This window comes from Terrapene carolina, unplaced genomic scaffold (assembly GCF_002925995.2).
Source record: "Terrapene carolina triunguis isolate 2854851 unplaced genomic scaffold, T_m_triunguis-2.0 Scaffold132, whole genome shotgun sequence".
In the NCBI taxonomy this organism is placed as follows: domain Eukaryota; kingdom Metazoa; phylum Chordata; order Testudines; family Emydidae; genus Terrapene; species Terrapene triunguis.
The window spans coordinates 9,197,376-9,215,132 of NW_020664483.1; the positions used below are offsets into that span (position 1 = coordinate 9,197,376).

Consider the following 17,757-nt stretch of genomic DNA (forward strand, 5'->3'; position numbering starts at 1 on the left):
ACAGTACTTTCTTACTCTCAACTTTTGTCAGTCCTTTCTGTTTAGATTGTAGGATCTGCAGGGCAGGTGTTGTCTCTGATAGAGCCTAGTATAATGGAGCCCTGAGCTGTCATCTGGGACTGCTTGGCACTACTCTAATACAAATAATAATGATTAACTGACTTCATAGATATTTTCTATTAAGTTTGTCACTTGATGAGCAGGTCAAGACAAACGGATAAAAATCTCTAAGTGCAGTTCAAAAACAATAAATTTCCTCCACCAGAGATAGAATGTAATTATCCAGAAATACATTGTCTTATTGTAACGTAACCAGGCTGAACATAGAAACAGGCTGAGACAAGCTAGAAAGAGACTGAAACCAAACCAGGGAAGTGGGGAAGAGTTGTTCACTCAGGAAACAAACCTTCCTTTCAATGCAACATCCCAAATCTTTGACGCAAGAAAGTTCAATGTCTGTATGAGCTGTATTGTCAGGTCTATTTCCTAAGTGCCCAACCCTTTCTATCTTCTTTGGGATAATTAGCTGTAGGGATGTTTTCACAAGTGTGGCTCCATAAATAGTTCCTTTAGCAAACCAATGTTAAATGTCTGTAAACTAGACTTCTGTAATTCGTTGTGGATGCCAATCACTTAGCTTCCTTGCTTTTGCAAGCTGTTTCGCTCTAAATTAGTGTTACACGGAAAAGAATTGATGATTAGACAATCGGAAGTGGTATTTAATAATCCTTGAAGCCCGCATGATGCATGCCTAATAGTTTTGCCTCTGTGCAAAAGTCTTAATTAAATAGAGTTGCGTATTGCCTGCTGAAGTGAGGTGGTAGAAGCCATGTATGTGGCTAAGGGTAGAATACATGTACATAATACTAACTTCAGAGAACTCTGCTTGTAAGTAGTAACTTTTCTTTCTCTGTGAGCCTGATTTCTGAAGGCTCTCACATGCCGAGATTTAGTGACAAAAAGGAGTGAGCTGACCCTAGAATTTTAAGAACACAAGATTTCTAATGGGTCTTGACAGTTCAAGGGCTAAAGAAGCATTTTAATCTTTTGTGCCCACCCAGTCTCCATACAAATGTAAATATCTTTCTTTAACAATTTGCCAAGAAATCTGGTTTTAATTTGTTAGCAGCAACCCCCATTTCCCGCAGCTTTTTCAGAGTCATGTCACAAGTTTGGCGGCACTTTGACGTTTTTCTCTGTCACTGTGTCATTGTTTATATGATGTCTGCTTCTTCTGTCCTCCTTTTTATGCCTGGAATATTTTTCTTTAATTATTTCACTGGCTAAAAGGAATTTGGGATTACTAGACAGGATGAGAGTAGATTAGCCTTTTTTCTTTCCTCAACAAGCCTTGAAGTTCCCATAGGAAATAAATAGTATTCCCAAAACATACAGCGGTTTTTATTTTTTTAAATTAACTAAAATGATTAGGCCTAATAGAGAACATAAAGGAAATATCACCAATAATAGTTGAGTGTCTTATTGGTATATGTAGTGTCCACTATTGTTATTTATGACCCTTTTCTGCCTTCTATTGTGGACTTATTCCAGCCTTAGGGAGTTTACTTTACTCCTAATAGCAAAAGGCTCTCTAGTTCCCACAGAGTCATTCAGAGACTGACTCATACTCCTTATGTTAATTGTTCAGCTCTCAAAATACAGCACTTACAGGGTGTGGCTCCAAGGGGAACATCCACTGTACTTATAGGGCATGTTCAGAAGTGTTTCACATATAAATCATTTTGTTTTTTATTTTTGATGCCTTAACCCTTTTCTGTCACGGTTTATGGGAGAAGCATTTGAAAACAAAATAGAAAGGTCTCAGATAGTATAATAATCTATCAGGAGTTCACCTCTGAACTATGAATTTCAAACCAGGCTCAGGTCAAAAGCGAAATGATATTTGTTGTCTTAGTGTTTGTCTGGGACCTTTTATCCTCATTCCAAAACCACCACACAGTCCAGGCAAGTATCATTCTCTGTATAGGATAGAGCTGAGGTTCGTTGGCTGACATATTGAGTATGGGCAGCACCTGTCTACAGTCTTCCTTGGTCTACTTTGTACTCTCAGGTTTCTAAGTGCTACTTTTCACCAACTACTTACTGTTCCCCACTCCCCCGCCTCCACTCCCCACAAAAAAAGCACCTAATGGACAAGTGGTCACATCTCAATTGGCCCCCTTTTTGGCAATCTCAGCAGAGTGAATGAGATTTGACGCTGTGCTACTCAACGGCCTTAGAGTTAATCCCTCCAGGGGAGAGTGGAAGCGTATTGGTGGGGCAGCACAGGGGGGAAAACTGCTGCTATCCAGGCTTTAATTGTTCTTTGGCTAAATAGGACTTTATTCTCCAGGACTGTCATCCAGTAATTATTGGGTGAGGTTCGTTGGGTTGTGTTGTGCAGGAGGTCAGACTAGATGATTGTAAATGTCATTCCTTGCCGTAAAATCTACGCGAAATTCACTGTAAAATTGAAAAATAAAAACCAAACCAGCTCGCCCTCACACACACCCCCTTACAGAGCTCCCCTCCCTGATAATGCACAACCTTATGGGAACTCATTACATCAAATGGGGGAAAGAGTTGGGGCAGGTATTTCTAATTCATGTTAAAATAATTTGGGTTAGATTTTGAGATTGAAATTATGTATGCATTTGCCTGTGCTTACTTTGTGTGTGCATTACTACAAACGTGCATGGAGAGTAGGTGCACATGTCTGGCTCCAGGTGCACGCACAATTGTTCATAGAATTTACATCTGAAAATCAGGCTCATAACATCTGCACTTTTTTTTAACTAACTACCCAAATGGCCAGATTTCTTCCCCCACCCTTCCTCTCCTCTCCACTCACAAAACAGGAAACTGTTTCCACTGAGTCATTTCACTGGGGAGAGAGGTGAGGTTTGGCCCCCCTCCCAAAGAACAAACAGGGCTAGTCCCCCAGAGCCGTCAGGTTCCCAAGTTATGTCACAGGCACTGGTCATGTACACATTCGCTTTGTGCCTCCACAGTCCCTCTTGGCTTTCCTTGGCTCCTGCTGGCTGCCTAGCAGCATAACTGCCCCTTCTAGGCCCACAGTACAGTGCAGGCGGCAAAGTAAGACCGCAGTCTCCCCATCTGCAGAGGCCGGCCCCAGCGGAGTTCTTTAACTAGATTGGATAGGAACGATTCTGCAAGAGAGACAATTCCCACCCACTCCACTGCCATTTCTCTTCTTCCCCGCCACCTTACTCTGCCAAGTTCTTATCCCTTCTGTACACAGCCTCCAAAGATTACACTGATGTAAAGTGTCCGGGAGTTAGCAGTGAGGTCAGCAAACAGCCTAACTCTCTGTAAAATTGGTTCATTGTGAAAGGAAATGCTCACAGCTTAAGGAGAAGAGCATTTCCCTTTCTTTTCCCCCATCTCCAAATTACATAAAACCATGGTACTGCTGTTAGTTGAGACCAGAAAGAATCCCCCTGTGGCCTCAGAGTGGCCAACCACGTCAAGCCCTGATCATCAAAATGTTAGTATTAAAAGTTTTAACCCTTGCCTTCTTAAATTGAGTAAGTAATACTCTGCATATTTTTAGTAAATATGGAAAATTATGGGAATTCTTCAGAGAATAAGGGTATAGACCACTGCGCCACTCAGTCTCTTCAGAAAAAAACTGACAAACACACTGTCTGCAACAGAGATTCCTGGCATTTGTCACAGTTTGAGCCACAAAGATGTCAGATATTTGCCAATGGTTTCCTCAGATGGTTTGGAATCTACATCCTTTACATTACATTCTTGTTTGTTTGTGGTATATCTTAACGTGCAAAATATGTGTAGTGGGAGCCTGAGAGGGGAGCAAACTGACTAAGGTGTCCCAAATATTATAAAATTTAAAATAATTTTATTCTGAGCTGCTTCTCTAGGCTGTTCAGATTAAAAATAATAAAGAACATCTGTAAGTCATGGCATTAGCAGCAGAGTTTTATTTTCTGTAATAGAAGCTTAATGGCTCACATTTTAAACCTGTGTTTTCTTTTGGAGCAGAAAGAAAAGCTTTCTAGTGGGACCTCTGAATATTTTGCTGAATCTACTGAAAACGAAAAGTGTAAAATTCCTCCGACTCGACAGATAAAGCAAGACATCTTGCAAAAGCTGTACGTCTACCTCTTTTTTTTTCCTATTTGTAAGATGTTAAATATATGATTTGACAATGAGTAATGCAGTCTGGCGTACATAGTGAAATGTCAAGTAATGTGCACCCTTTTCTGTATATATAGGATTACTATAGGCTAGTAAACATAGACAGGCAACTGACTATGAATAAGCATATAAAAACACCCATTCTCATTTTATAGAATACCAGATATGGCCATTACAACCCACTTATATCCCTCGTAGCAACAGGCAGAACCAACATGCTTCCTCTAAAGAAAATTTGAGCCAAAACAAATACATGTGATGTTTGAATCTGGTGAAAAACATTTTTTTAAAAGATTCACCTCCTCCCCTTCTGTGTGTGAGTCTGCAATATACAGATGGGGAAGAGGGTCCTGGTAAAAGTTTATTTAAGCCTGCTTTGTGCTCCCCCAATCCTGGGCCAGCTGTGTGTCAGACTGTCCCCGGTGCAAGTCAGAGAAGCCAATGGCCCTAAAGGGTTATTACAGCATCTGGGGATCAATGGATTGCAGTGAGTGCTGGCAATACCCTCTTTAGCCCTAGTCACATCCCCTGTGCTGGCTACAGACAGGGGATTAGGATGGGAGCCACTTTGGTGGCTCTACATCACTGGAAGGTTCCCCATTTCTGAATTGCTTCTCCCACGGCAGGATATACTGGCTTTAGAGCTGGTTTGCATCAGCAGAAAGCAGTTTCAGCAAGGGAGAAGCTGTGCTGAGATCTTAGACTTTAAATCCTACATATGCAGCTTCTGTACTTCTGCATCATGTTAATCTTCCAGCCTATGTGGAGTTTAGATTTGTGTGTAACATGTGCAGCTGAACAGTGTTTATGTACTGACACTCCAATCAAGTCTCTTGTAATTCCATTTTCCTTTAATACTTTTTGGAATATCATCCACTTATCTTACCTAAGTCCTTCTCCAGATGAACAGGCTTAATATCAGCTGGGTAGTGGTTAAATTTTAGTAATACTTTGAAATGTACCAGGAGAAATGTCCTAAATTAGATTAGAACTAACTCTCCCTCTTTCTCTGCATGTTGTGCATACGTATATATGTGTATGGTTTGAAACCATATAGGCACATTTTGAAGCACTTCTTTATCTAGCCAGTTTGGGAAGGAATTCAAAATACTTATGCAGTATTGACCCCTAACATCTGTAATGAATCTAGTTCTGCCTGTTGGAATAAAATTTGAACTCCTTCAGCTTAGTCATTAATAATTAGGATTCCCCTAATGCAGTGGAAAATCAGATGGATAGTGCTTGATACTATCCACACTAGACAAACGTTATTGTCAAGATGATATACAGGCCATCTTTTTCCAAATTCAGAATGTGGTTGCCCTAGTCATCTTTCAGAATTTGTAAAAAGGGCTGTAAATATCAGTAACAATTCTTTATTATTAAAAACAAAATACCTTTTTATTACAGTGTGAAAAGGACAGAAACAAGGAACAGTAACATGAGCAAACCTCAAACCAGCAAGGACACAATGCAAGTGTATCTTGGCTCAGGGGACTCGGAGACAGGGAGCAGGAAGAAGGAACATCAAGCTCCTTCCGATCCTCAGTCTGAAGTAAAATGTAGGAGTATAGGACAACCAAAGGATTGCATAAATACAGCTGAGAGCAACTTGGAGCTTCCTGCCTTAGAACTGGAAAATCATGTTAATCAGAGACAGCCAGATGATGCTAGCAGCCAGCAAAAACTTCACTCTGCAGAGTGGTTAAAGATGAGACTTCTAAGCAGTAACCCTCCATGTAGCTGTGAGTCAGCACTGCCAGATCCAAAAGAAAGTCAAAGAGTGACTAAAACACAGAATCAACAAAAGAGTTGTGGTTCAGGGGAAGAGTTAGACCATTGCAAGAAAGTATCTTCTGAACAGGGTCACTTAATCCCCAGAGATGTAGAAAGGAAAAAGAGCAACTCTGATTGTTTAGAACCATCTTCGGAGGAGAAGTCCCTACTGAATCCCAAGTTATTTTCTAAGCAAGACTTGGCAAAAGCCATGTCTGATGAAGAGTCACTTACTTTAGGAAAAATTCCCCCAAGACCTGTTTTCATAAAAAATAATATACCAGTAATACAGGCAAACCAAAATGAGCCAGCCACAACCACTGAAGAATTATCCCTAATGCCGCTATCCTCTTATTTAAAATTTAACTTCAAGCCTTCAGAGAAACTTATCCAAAAAAGAAAGAAAGAGGGAGAAGATGGGCCCAGAAAGTTAAAACTACGGAGACTTAAGAAGTAATGATGTATTAAATATTACCAAGGTGAAATCAGTTATGCAACCAAACCTGTATTCAATAGACAGACATATTTGGTGAGTTTTTAGGAAGCAGTTCAGAATAAAAAGAAGTGATCAAAATACTGAATGTTAAACGTAGTGTCTATGTTGCTAAACTTTCTAATGATGAAACTGATTCATTAAATGCCTTAATCATTTGGAAGTTTAACAAAAGCACACTTGATTTTACCCTGTCAACATTAAGATATTTAAATATTTAGCAAAACAAGGATGTAGTGTTAGACAATGAATGAATATTCCATACATAAAATGTTAATATTTAAAGCTCGACATTCTATAGGGATGTGTTTTGATACTACTAATAAATCAGCATCTGGAGATCTGATGACAAAAAATGCTAAAGTAACTTCCACTATTGTCAGCTAACTGGTACAGACAGATTCTCCATTTTTCTGCAGACTACTAAACTCAACATTTTATTTATTGGTAAAAGCTCATCATTTAGGCTTTTAGGGGGGGAAATACTTGGTTAATTCATCTGATCTTTGGAACCTTTTAAAGCAAATAAATACTAATGAAAAAGTACCCTAGTATAGTGCTCTCATCTAAAGTATTTTCAAGTAACACTTTAGCCAGATTAAAAACTGATATGTGCAACAGTCATTTAGGGCTGGATTTTCCAGCAGGGACTCAACATAAATGCACACACTTTTCTAGCGCTAGCTATGCACACAGGTGGTAAAATTTTCACATACGTACCTCATTGAGAGAAATGAAGTTTGTATGTGCAAAGCCCATCACCTTCATGTGCAGGAGAAAGTGCATGCACACACATTAAAAATCAAACATTATTTGTACTTGAGGGCCACTTACTAAAGCTTCCTTTTGTGTATTTGGGTTTAAGCTAAATCTGTAGTATTTGACTATTATCGATATGGCATTGGAGTTAGTTCCTAATGTCACATCTTTTTTAATATTGCTTTTATGACTTGTGTACCAGGGGTGAAAGTAACTTAAAAGACTTACCGGTATGCTGGAGTCCTGAGCAGGGGCGTGGCCTCAACCGGAAGAGGCATGACCTTTCATGATTTAAAGGCCCTGGATCTCCAGCTGTGGCTGGGAGCCCCATGGCCTGTAAATCACCCTGGAGCTACCAGCTGCAGAGGCGGCTGGGAGCCCCAGGGCTCAGGGGCAAATTAAAGGGCCCGGGGCTCCGGCCACCGCAGAGCTGCGGGCCCTTTAAATAGCTGCTGGAGCCCTGCCGCCACTGCTACTCCAGCGGCGACAGGGCTCTGGCGGCACTTTAAAGGGCCCGGGGCTCCGACCGCTGCGGGGAGCCCGGGGCCCTTTAAAGCGCCGCCGGAGCTCCGGCAGCAGGGCTCGGGCAGCACTTTAAAGGGCCCGGGGCTCCCCGCAGCGGCTGGAGCCCCGGGCCCTTTCAATCATCGATAGAGAAGCCGGTCCAGTCCAGCACGGCATACCGGCTCTTGCCAGTACGCTGTACCAGACCGTACCGGCTTACTTTCACCTCTGGGGTGTACTTCATTTTGTGTGCCAATTAACTCATTATTTCATTGTCTTCTTCCTAAAATGGATACAATGAAATTGCAAGAAATTTCATTTTTGATCAGTCTGAAAATCAATATGACCACCGAAACTACAGTATATGGAGCCAATCCCACAAACTCTTGCTACTTGGCACAGAGCTTACTAATACGAGTGCCCCCATGTACTTCTGTTTGAATATATGTGGCTTCAAGTGTTGCACTCAGTAATAAGTTTCGGCAGGTCGGGCCTTAGATGATAGCAATCATCTTAACAGTTGAGAGTAGGACACTGTCAACTTAAACAGCACTTTTGTGCCCACAGTTAGAGCCCTGCGCAGATACCATTTTATATCCGCGGATGCAGATATGTGCGACTATAAATCGGTATCCGCAGAATCACAGGAGCCAGAGCCCTGCCGATGGCAGTTCCTCCAGTGCGGCTGTACTGCCCGCAACCCCGCCCCCGCCCCTGACCCCATCCCTTCCATGCAGCTGTCTGCGTCTCCTCTCTGGGGGCATGCGCGCTGCTTGAACGCAAGAGCATGACCAGGGACAGCTGCTGGTGAGCCTGGTGCCTGCCCCAGTGAGCGGGGCTAGGGGTGGTACAGCCATGCCGGAGGAGCTGCTGGCATGGGGCACTGGCTCCTGGGAGCGGCGGCTCCATGTTCTGCTCCTTTCACCACTGCAGTTCCCAGGAGAGCCCTGCGGTTCCGCAGATACCGATTTATATCTGCGGTTATTTGCATCTGCAGATATAAATTTGTATCCACGCAGGACTCTACCCACAGTTGTTAGAAGTAACCCCTCTGATTAGTCCGTTTCATAGCATGCCAGTTGATGCTCACCCGTCCCCAGTCTATGCAAGAGGACATTTACGAGTAACAGGAGCAGCAAAGCTGAAAGTGAAGAGGTATCAGGCAGAAGTGTACATGGAGGAAGGGTGGACATGTTTAGTGCCATCCCACAAGGTCATTTTAGATATCAGGAGGGAAACAGTAATCATTTGCATATTTATTAAGTGATTTAAATGAAGTATCAGGGCATTATTTAAAAGGTGCTCTGTCAGAAAGCTGATTTTAAAAAAAAAATTTCATTAACAGTGGAATTAAAGTATCAATACAAATATTTTAGACATTTAATATATTGCTGCATGCATGGTCTAAGTCAGTGTTTCCCAAACTTGGGACGCCGCTTGTGTAGGGAAAGCCCCTGGTGGGCCGGGCCGGTTTGTTTACCTGCCCCCAGCGGCGGCTCCAGGCACCAGCACTCCAAGCGCGTGCCTGGGGCGGCAAGCCGTGGGGGGTGCCCTGCTGGTCCCTGCGAGGGTGGCAGTCAGGCAGCCTTCGGCGGCATGCCTGCAGGAGGTCTGCCGGTCCCGCGGATTCGGCGTCAATTCGGCGGCGGGTACACCGAAGCCACGGGACCGGTGGACCTCCTGCAGGCATGCCGCCGAAAGCAGCCTGCCTGCCGTGCTTGGGGCAGCAAAAAAGCTAGAGCCACCCCTGCCTGCCCTGTCCGCAGGTCCGGCCGATCGCAGCTCCCACTGGCCGCGGTTCACTGCTTCAGGCCAATGGGAGCTGCTGGAAGCAGCGGCCAGTACGTCCCTTGGCCCGCGCTGCTTCCAGCAGCTCCCATTGGCCTGGAGCAGTGAACCGCAGCGAGTGGGAGCCGTGATTGGCCGAACCTGCGGACGCGGCAGGTAAACAAACCGGCCCGGCGCACCAGGGGTTTTCCCTACACAAGCGGTGTCCCGAGTTTGGGAAACACTGGTCTAAGTGAATTAGTTTAGTAGTATAGAGACTGAGACAAGGAAAGATTATAAGCATGTGTTCCACCTGAGTTCTCAATTTCCATTATTTCCAGTTTGCTTGTGCCTGGATCCCTTTTGCTGTGAGCTTTCCAATACATTCTAGGTTGTAGCACAATTAGGGTGTTAGCAACAGGAGACATTCAGATGATAATCTGTTAACATGCATTGACTTGAGTATGGAAAATCACTTGAATTTCTTCTTTCCAGTTTATCCCTTTCTGCCTATTAAGAGATCCTATGCATGGTTCATCAAGACTGGCAAACTCATTGACTACAGCTGTAATAAACACTAACATGTTTGAGCAAGCAGGGCTCAAATTTCCCATTGTTATATTTTCTTAAATGCTTTAAAGCCTTCTTTCACAAAGGGGGGGGAAGCATAAAGTCAATTAATTCAAGCAGTTCTGGAAAGCAAAATCTGACCGCATACAGTGTGTATCATCATGTATTATTAGTCTGTATTACAGTTCAAGGGTATAGTTACATTTTCAGTTGAAACTCCCTTTAATTTCGTTTTCATCTTAATTGAATAAGATAGAATACATATACTTCTAAAGCAGTTATTCAGGCAAGAAGTTATCCAGCGGTGAGACTTTCCAAAGCACCTTGCTACAGCATAATCCCCAATTACTCCTGGAGCCTCAGCTGGCACTGCTCTGCATAATCACCATTTTCCATCTGTGTAAGGTAAGACTACCATTAACGTTTCACTCAGGCGTGGGCAGATCTTGCTGAAGTTTTTCATGCCTTTGTGACCATCTGTTGCCATACACGCTTATTACCTTTGCCCTTCTGATCTTGGCTGTCCCGGGTCTTTAAGTTTTTCTGATGCACTATCCAACCACATACAGCTCATTGAGAAAAGGTTATGGTCCAGGATCATGCTGGTCAATGGTGTTGACTGATATCCTGAGCTAGGCTTAGGAACAGAAAAACGTAAGAAATGTTTTTTGTGGTCAATGGATTGTGAGCTAGCAGTTTGGATGATTGGGACCCTAATCTTCTAGAAAATTTGCTTCAGAACATGATTAGTATACTTCCAGGTAAAGGGAATATTAAGAACAAGAAGTACTTGTGGCACCTTAGAAACTAACAAATGTATTTGGCCATAAGCTTTCATGGGCTAAAACCCACTTCATCGGATGCATGCAGTGGAAAATACAGTAGGAAGATATATATACATAGAGAACATGAAAAAATGGGTGTTGCCATACCAGCTATAACGAGATTAATCAATTAAGGTGGGCTATTATCAGCAGGAAAAAAAACACTTTTGTAGTGATAATCAGGATGGCCCATTTCAACAGCTGACAAGAAGATGTGAGTAACTGTAGGGGGGGAATTAGCATGGGGAAATAGTTTTTATTTTGTGTAATGACCCATCCACTCCCAGTCTTTATTCAATTCTAATTTAATGGTGTCCACTTTGCAAATTAATTGCAATTCTGCAGTTTCTCGTTGGAGTCTGTTTTTGAAGATTTTTTTGTTGGAGAATTGTGACTTTTAGGTCAGTAATTGAGTGACCAGGGAGGTTGAAGTGTTCTCCGACTGGTTTTTGAATGTTATAATTCTTGACATCTGATTTGTGTCCATTTATTCTTTTGCGTAGAGACTGTCCGGTTTGGCCAATGTATATGGCAGAGGGGCATTGCTGGCACGATGGCATATATCACACTGGTAGATGTGCAGGTGAACGAGCCTCTGATGGTGTGGCTGATGTGATTAGGTCCTATGATGGTGTTCCTTGAATAGATATGTGGACAGAGTTGTCAATGAGCTTTGTTGCAAGGATAGGTTTCTGGATTAGTGTTTTTGTTGTGTGGTGTGTGGTGGCTGGTGAGTATTGCTTCAGGTTGGGGGGCTGTCGGTAAGAGAGGACTGGCCTGTCTCCCAAGATCTGTGAGAGTGAGGGATCGTCCTTCAGGATAGGTTGTAGATCCTTGATGATGCGCTGGAGAGGTTTTAGTTGGGGGCTGAAGGTGACGGCTAGTGGCGTTCTGTTACTTTCTTTGTTGGGCCTGTCCTGGAGTAGGTGACTACTGGGTATTCTTCTGGCTCTGTCAATCTGTTTCTTCACTTCAGCAGGTGGGTATTGTAGTTTTAAGAACGCCTGATAGAGATCTTGTAGGTGTTTGTTTCTGTCTGAGGGATTGGAACAAATGCGGTTGTATCTTAGAGCTTGGCTCTAGACCAGTGTTTCCCAAACTTGGGACGCCGCTTGTGTAGAGAGAGCCCCTGGCGGGCCGGGCCGGTTTGTTTACCTGCCCTGTCCATAGGTCCGGCCGATCGCAGCTCCCACTGGCCGCGGTTCACTGCTTCAGGCCAATGGGAGCTGCTGGAAGCGGCGGCCAGTACGACCCTTGGCCCACGCTGCTTCCAGCAGCTCCCATTGGCCTGGAGCAGTGAACCGCAGACAGTGGGAGCCGTGATCGGCTGAACCTGCGGACGCGGCAGGTAAACAAACCAGCCCGGCCCACCAGGGGCTTTCCCTACACAAGCGGCCTCCCAAGTTTGGGAAACACTGCTCTAGACAATGGATCGTGTGATGTGGTCTGGATGAAAGCTGGAGGCATGTAGGTAAGTATAGCGGTCAGTAGGTTTTCGGTATAGGGTGGTGTTTAGGTGACCATTGCTTACTAGCACTGTAGTGTCCAGGAAGTGGATCTCTTGTGTGGACTGGTCCAGGCTGAGGTTGATGGTTGGATGGAAATTGTTGAAATCATGGTGGAATTCCTCAAGGCCTTCTTTGCCATGGGTCCAGATGATGAAGATGTAATCAATGTAGCACAAGTAGAGTAGGGGCGTTAGGGGATGAGAGTTGAGGAAGCGTTGTTCTAAGTCAGCCATAAAAATGTTGGCATACTATGGGGCCATGCGGTTACCCATAGCAATGCCGCTGACTTGAAGGTATACACTATCCCCAAATGTGAAATAGTTGTGGGTGAGGACAAAGTCACAAAGTTCATCCACCAGGTTTGCTATGACGTTATCGTGGATACTGTTCCTAACGGCTTGTAGAACATCTTTGTGTGGAATATTGGTGTAGAGGGCTTCTACATCCATAGTGGCCAGGATGGTGTTTTCTGGAAGATCACCAATGCATTGTAGTTTCCTCAGGAAGTCAGTGGTGTCTCGAAGATAGCTTGGAGTGCTGGTAGCGTAGGGCCTGAGGAGAGAGTCCACATAGCCAGACAATCCTGCTGTCAGGGTGCCAATGCCTGAGATGATGGGGCATCCAGGATTTCCAGGTTTATGGATCTTGGGTAGCAGATAGAATACCCCTGGTCGGGGTTCTAGGGGTGTGTCTGTGCAGATTTGTTCCTGTGCTTTTTCAGGGAGTTTCTTGAGCAAATGGTGTAGTTTCTTTTGGTAACCCTCAGTGGGATCAGAGGGTAATGGCCTGGAGAATGTGGTGTTAGAGAGCTGCCTAGCTGCCTCTCGTTCATATTCCGACCTATTCATGATGATGACCGCACCTCCTTTGTCAGCCTTTTAGATTATGATGTCAAGAGTTGTTCTTGAGGCTGTGGATGTTGTTGTGTTCTGCACGGCTGAGGTTATGGGGCAAGTGATGCTGCTTTTCCACAATTTCAGCCCGTGTACATCGACGGACTCAGTTGTATTCTGAAGTGATGATGAAGCCCTTTGCATGAAATAATGAATACTTTCTGTGATATGGGAGCCTACCCTCTTTTTTAAAGTGGGACTTCAAATCACTGTGAGAACTGAAAAAATTGAAGGGCATAATTTGCTAGAAATTCTACTGTCAGCACAGCTGGCAGAGATCTGTCAAGAGAGGTCCAGGGAAAGGTTAAGGTTGTGAGAAACTGACTGGCCAACCCCAGGAAATGCAAAAATCATGCTTTAAAATATGTATTTGTTGTAAAGAATGAGACCTCCTTGCCCTAAAAATGTATCATCTAGGAAACTTTTAACTGCTGTGATTTCTTGAATACACATATAATGAAGCAGTTCTTTCAAAGCTGGGTAATCTGTAATGTCTGAAAACTATCCTTTTTGTGTTTTTAACATTAAATCTGTTAAAATTTTAAGCTTAGTAAATGTCTTAGATCAAAGGCTGGCTTGGCCTTTACAAGTTTTATGTATGAAGAGAAAGCTGTTAAAATAAGTTCACTTTTGCCCAGTGGTAATCTCCAGGAATATTATACAGCTATCAGAGGTCTTATCATAGGAGTAATAAATCATGTGCTAGTTCTGGTTAGTCTACATGTCAGAAGTCACATTTCTGTATATCAAGGATCAGACTGACTATGTATTTGTGTGTGTTTGTAATTGTACAGCACCCATTTCAGTTGTTTTTCTTGGCTCATAGTAACTGCAAGAAAATCATTTATTTTGTTTCCACCAAAAGAACAGAATCGGCAGAAAACTCCACTTGTCACTATCTGTGACTCTGCTAAGGAAACTTTTGCTCAAGTGAACTGTGCAAAGTAAACTGCCCAGTAAGAGTGACTCCTCAAGTAAGTTGCCTTCCCAGTAAGAAATCTGTATGTCGGTTAGAGGGCTAGCAGATTTTTGATGTCTACATCTCATGGGCTTTTGAATGGCATATGACACATCCAGCTGAATAGGACAAAGGGGTTGGGGTGGGTTGGTTGGGGTTTTTTTGTGTTTCTAGGGGAAGTCAAAAAAGAACTAGGTAAGCTCATGGAGGATAGGTCCATCAATGGCTATTAGCCAGGATGGGCAGGGATGGTGTCCCTAGCCTCTGATTGCCAAAAGCTGGGAACAGGCGGCAGGGGATGGATCACTTGTTGATTACCTGTTCTGTTCGTTTCCTCTGGGGCACCTGGCATAGGCCACTGTCGGAAGACAGGATACTGGGCTAGATGGACCTTTGGTCTGACCTAGTATGGCTGTTCTTATGTTCTGAAGTAAGAATAGTATGTAAAAGGATAGATTTTTTTTTTTTTTGTGGTGATCAGAAAGAACTTTACAGAGGAGGACAAAGATCAGTTTTTCCATTGAATACAGGAGCGAAGTGACTTGCCCAAGATGACAGAGCAATTCAGTGTTAGAAATGGGAGCAGAATCCAGTCCAGTGCATTCTCCAGTGGACCCTGGATTCTGGCAAGTGCCTTTAAGCCTTTAGCAGCTTGGCTCATTTATTTGACGGACCTCCAGCATTCTGGGTGAGGCCACTCAGAATCTGTGATTTTTCCCAGGGAAAAGGCGAACACCTTGTTGGACTTACTTTTTTCCATAAGGGAATTGCTTTTTGGAACTGATGGCTTTGTCCACCTCCGAATTTGGAAAATTCTGTCGTGGGGAGGTAGATCATAATGAGGAAGGTCCATGCTGTTAGTCTTCCCTGACCTAGATCAGAGATTGAGGAGGAGGAAGAGATTCTGCCCCCATCCCCAGCAATGTCAGGGAACCTTGACTATCAATCTATGTTTGGGAGAATCCTGCTCCTCATTTTAGGGGGGGGAAGAGCCTATATGGCCTGTTCCATCTTCAGAGGGAGAAAGGGGTGGATGTGGACGAGCCTTGTTCACAGGATGGGGGGAGACCTGTCCTCATTCAACTACATGAAAATGTCCAGGCTTTGTGGCATAAATAAACGCTTTAGGCCATGCCCGTGACCTGGTCCCACAGGGCTCCCTGTGGTACAGGAGTAGAGCAGAGGCTCTGCCTGTGAGACTAGGTGCGCATGGCAGGGCTCTAGCGTGGTGGTCTGCAGGGGGAAAGAGCAGCTGCCAGCTCCCCTCTGAGGCTGCCGTGGGAGGGGAAGCACCTTTCCATGATGGAGAGGGGGAGCTGTGCTAAGGGCTTGATTGGGTGACAGGTGAGAAGCTGCATGCCACTATCTCCAAGGAGTAGTGGGTAGAGTTACCCTGTAGTGTCTCTGGCGTGGCAGAGAGCTGCTTCATGAGCAAATACTAGCTCTTGCCCTTCATAGGCTTCTGTAAGTACAAGAGCAAGTGCTGCTGGTACACGGGCTAGCGAAGGAAGATACGCATCGCCCCACTGAAGGGGTTTGCGAGTTGCCACTGAGCCTGTTTATGCGCCTTAGAGGTGCTAGACAATGGTATTGCTATAAGTTTACAAGCGTCTGATGCAATTTGCATGCATTAACAGTGGGGAGATAATTGCTCACAAAAGAAAGTACCTTTCCCAGGCCTTGGAGTCAAGAATCTTAGAATTAAAGGTTATTTAATATATTGACTGGTTTTATAAATGCCTGCTTCTACATAAGCTGGACAGTATTTTCCATATTAAGGGGCAGTGACTTTGCTGTATTCAGTGCAAGTTTAAACAAACCAGTTTTTGAAAGGTTCATCTGGTTGTAGCTACAGTTCTGCTGATGGGGAGCAACGGAGAATAATGGGTTTTGTAAAGTTTGTATTTTAAAAAGTAACTCAGGCAGCAGACTTGCTCCAATGCTGAGCTGAATAAGCATAAAACATAACACCAGCAGCAGGCGGTTGCTCCTGACCAAACTATGTATTTTCCCAGCCCAGTAAACTGGCAAAGTAACTTCCACAAAAAAATAAATAAATGTGGGCTTTACTTTTGCCATGTGAAAACCTTGAGCTTTTGCATCCCTATTTATTTTTACAATAGAAAAGACCAGCTCCCACCCTGCTGGCGGTATCATGATCTGAATTCACCAGTGTAAATTTTGCAGCTACCACTTAGTCACAATGACCATATAGTGCAAGGTTTCTCCATGGTGACATCCCAGAATTTGATTAGCTGGTTATGAACAAGAAGCATCCTCAGCTCAGAGATGCTATTACATATACATGAAGTCCAGTCTTTTATATTAGAGACTGAAAAATGGGCCCCTTGTTTAGCAAATACCCCACCTAGACAGTGTAAAACTTTCACTCTTTAGTTATATGGGAGGTTTCATACCAGAATCTCAGTGCAAAACACTTGACTGATACTCATTAAGCGTGGAATCTTTCCTTATGGTTCATTGAGATTTTGCTCAGGCTAGATCTTAAGGTACTTGTTACCACTTATGAAATAGTTTGAACCTATAGACATGGCCATTGAATGGATATTATTTGAGACTAGCAGAGGCAGAACCTAATGTAAAGTGTTAACCCACTTTTTGGTTTAAAAAGGAGAAAATGGGGTTACAACTGCTATTCTTAGTCACACCAGGAGTCTACTGGCCTACTCCCGTGAGGCAAACATTTAATTGTAGTTGCTAAATTAGTAAAGGCAAGTTCCTGGCTTACCTTGGGTACAGAAACTTCAGTGATGCTGCTTTGCAGTAAGATAACCATGCCTGTATGCTTAATGGGGTTAGCTAACTTTAAAAAAAAAAAATCCTAGCTAAAAGTACTTAGTTACTCTTGCACAGCAATCTGAACCTGAGGGCTGCTAGTTCCCTTTAAGGAGTTTTAAAAAGAGGTCTGTTTATGGAAGTGGAAGTAGGATGTGGCCTAGACAAATGAATTGCACTAAATCTTCTGCTTTTTTCAGTGCTGCTGGAAACTCACCACAAGCTTTGCAGAGGTGGTGACATGCTGCTCCATAGCTCATCTTATTGACTTCCATTCGGTCAGTAGTAAATTGACAATTCTCTGGTGCTGCAGTGAGTCAGTAATGTGGCATGTGATTGTGAAGACCAGAGCACTTCCAAGTTGGTTGTACAAGGACAAGCTAGAAAGTTTACTGGGTGAATGGAAAAAGATTGTCGTTTGAATCCTCATCTAAGGCAGAGTTGAGTTTTGCGCGTTGCCAGTGTTTCTAGATATTCCTTTTGTTGCAATGAGATCCTCTTAGAAATTCCTTGTCTAACACTAGACTTTTACTGTTCTTATACAGAATTGTCCCTTACAATACAAGAGGGATTTCTTATCTGAGAAGGTAGCATTAGAAAGATAATGAGCCTGCTTGTGCAGCACCTGCACTTTACACCAGTGCAGACTAGGTCGAACACTAGCAAGGTGAGGGTTGCAAGGTCTTACACCTTTGCTCTGTGTGACTACACTAGGCCAGGGAAAAAT

General features: G+C 43.6%; 1 protein-coding gene across 1 annotated transcript in view; it reads left to right on the forward strand.

The window, feature by feature from the left end:
* The window catches only part of SLX4IP (SLX4 interacting protein), a 125,683-nt gene extending 118,235 nt beyond the window's left edge, over positions 1 to 7,448 (forward strand). Inside the window, exons 7-8 of the mRNA XM_026653203.1 lie at positions 4,027 to 4,136; positions 5,593 to 7,448. Of these exons, the coding sequence (XP_026508988.1) occupies positions 4,027 to 4,136; positions 5,593 to 6,415 (933 nt within the window). The 3' untranslated portion in view covers positions 6,416 to 7,448. The remainder of the gene's footprint in view (positions 1 to 4,026; positions 4,137 to 5,592) is intronic.
* Positions 7,449 to 17,757: the final 10,309 nt, after the last annotated feature.